Source organism: Empidonax traillii, unplaced genomic scaffold (assembly GCF_003031625.1).
Source record: "Empidonax traillii isolate 1590-97213 ecotype Southwest subspecies unplaced genomic scaffold, ASM303162v1 scaffold1555:size184083, whole genome shotgun sequence".
NCBI classification, from domain to species: Eukaryota; Metazoa; Chordata; class Aves; order Passeriformes; family Tyrannidae; genus Empidonax; species Empidonax traillii.
Genome location: NW_020956748.1, coordinates 92192 through 94463, shown reverse-complemented (window position 1 = coordinate 94463; position 2272 = coordinate 92192). Strand labels below are relative to the sequence as shown.

The 2272-nt window shown below is 64.0% G+C and overlaps 1 protein-coding gene across 1 annotated transcript in view; it reads right to left on the bottom strand.

Moving 5' to 3' along the window:
* Positions 1-288: 288 nt before the first annotated feature.
* ACVRL1 (activin A receptor like type 1) overlaps positions 289-2272 on the bottom strand; it is a 9218-nt gene continuing 7234 nt past the window's right edge. Inside the window, exons 9-10 of the mRNA XM_027907851.1 lie at positions 1256-1386; positions 289-1159 (exon numbers count right to left, since the gene is read on the bottom strand). Coding sequence (XP_027763652.1) covers positions 1025-1159; positions 1256-1386 — 266 coding nt within the window. The 3' untranslated portion in view covers positions 289-1024. The remainder of the gene's footprint in view (positions 1160-1255; positions 1387-2272) is intronic.

Below are 2272 nucleotides of genomic sequence, written 5' to 3'. Positions count from 1 at the left end.
CTCTGGGGCCCATCCTGCCACCGTGCCCAGTGCCCGGCACGGGAGGTTTGGCAGCTCTTAGGCGATAAAACAGCTTTACACTTTATTAAATATATTAAATCTTAATAATTAAATAGTTATGGAGCAAAGCTGGCCCTGCTGAGCGTCCCATCACGGTCGTGTCTGAGCAGCCTGGGGCGCGGGGTGGATTTTGGGACGGCGGTGAGCGATGCAGGACGGAAACAGGACACTTCGGAAAACACCAAAACACTGGCAAAGACCCCAAAGGGCACTGCTTTGGGAAGGGAGTGCCGGCTGCTGGGCAGGGAAGGATCAGCCCACCACGGGACCCCCGTCCCTGCGGCACATGGGGTGCTCAGGCCGCGCTCGACGCCAGCAGCTCCTCACCCCGGGGAGCCCCATGAGGTGCCAGGGTGCGGATCCGGCGCGGCCGGGGCGGTGCCTGGCCTCGGACCAACCATCCTTTCCCGGTGAAATCCATCCCTGTCCTTCGGCGAGAGGCGCGCCGGGCGCCGCAGCCCTGCCGGGGAATTCCTGCCGCCGCCGAGCCCGCGGCGTTCCCGCTGCCGGCGCCGGGCGGGCAGGTCTGGGCAGCTCCGGTGCCGGAACACCGGGACGGTGCCGGCGCTGGGTGGGTGCCCCACGGGCTAAGGGTGCAGCAGGGGATGGTTCTGTCCTCGGTGCCCCTCACCGTGGTGGCCAGCCGGGGGGCTCAGGGGGTGCCACCAGCCCCAGGTACCCGCTGCCATCCCCGCCGGGCAGATGAGACGTGCCAGCGTCGGATGTCGGATCCGGGGAGTATTTTTATAACCGACTCGAAGGTTCCTCCTATGGTTTGGTGTTTTGTTTGTTTGTTTTGTTTTGTTCCTATTTGTTCCCTCCTTGCAAATCCAAATAGCTCCAAGGAGGGGTGGGAGAGGCGGGGGCTGCGAGCAGAACCCCTCCGTGACCGGAGCCATCCTGACATTGGCCTCGCCGCAGTCCCCGGTGCAGCCCGTGAGTGGCCCCAGGGTGTTCCCGGCACTCACTGCTCCGGCTTTGGCTTTTCCAGGGAATTGTTCAGCTTCTTCAGCGTCTTTTTGATGCGCAGGGCGGTGAGGCGGGCGGAGGGGCTCTGGTACCAGCACTCCTTCATGACCTTCGCCAGCGCCGACAGAACCTGGGGAGGCACAAAAAGAGGGATGAATGGAAGGGTTTCATGGGGGGGCAAAGGCCTGGCTCAGGGTGGGAGGGGGGCGGCCCCCCCAGGACTCACCGAGTCGGAGAAGAGGCGGTTGGGGATCACGGGGGTCTGCTGGTCCACACACACCACCTTCTTCATGTCCTCGAAGCTGGGGTCGCTGGGGACGGCGTCGAAGAAGGGCGGCCGATACTCCTCGACGATTCCTGTGGGAAGAGGGGCCATGTGAGGCATGGGGGGACGGTGGGGATCACTCTCAGCCTGTGCGCTCTGCATCTGGCACGGTTAAGCTGCTCCCTGCCTGGGGGCAACGGGGGGAATCGCCAGCGGGATGTGCCAGTGCCGGTGCCCACGGAGCGCACGGCTCTGGCGCTGCTGGTGGCTCCAGCACCAGCTCCAGCCTTGACGCTAATCCAGCCCCAGCCCCACCATGAACACCAGCTTCGGCACCAGCTCCAGCCCCCAGCACTGCTGCCACCCCCAGCCCTCGCCCCACGGCCAGCTGGCCCAGCTAATCTCCGCTTAGTGCCTCCATATGTCCGTGCCCCCGCAGGGTTTAATCTCTGTGGGATGCCCCGAGCCCTCACCAGCTCCCTGCACCCCGAGGCGTACCCCCCAAAGCTCGGGGTCCCCTGGAGCCCCCCCATCCCTGATGCCCTGAGGCCGTCCTGGAGGGTGAGGCATCCTGGAAGGGTTAAACCCAGCCCAGCTGCAGGCCCTCCCTGCACATGGCTGGGGTAATTCGGAGTAAATGTGTAATCTGAGGGAGCCCTGGGGCCATAAATGAGATTATCCCAGCCAGACTGTGCCTGGGGGGGACCTCTCTCCCCACCCGCCAGCGCCCACCATTTAATTAATGATTCTAATGGGCTTTGCCTGCTGAGCAGCGCTGGCCAGGCAGCCGTGAGGAGGTTCCTCCCCGGCAGGGCACGAGGGGACCCCGTCCCTGTCCCCATTCCCGAGTTCCCAAGCCAAGCCCCGGCGGCCGGAGGTCCCGGCCGTGGCCGCTTTCCAGGCAGAGCTGGGAGCTGCTTGTTTTCTAATCAGCACTGAACAAACAAAGCACTGATTGAGTCTAATGGGCCCTTTAAT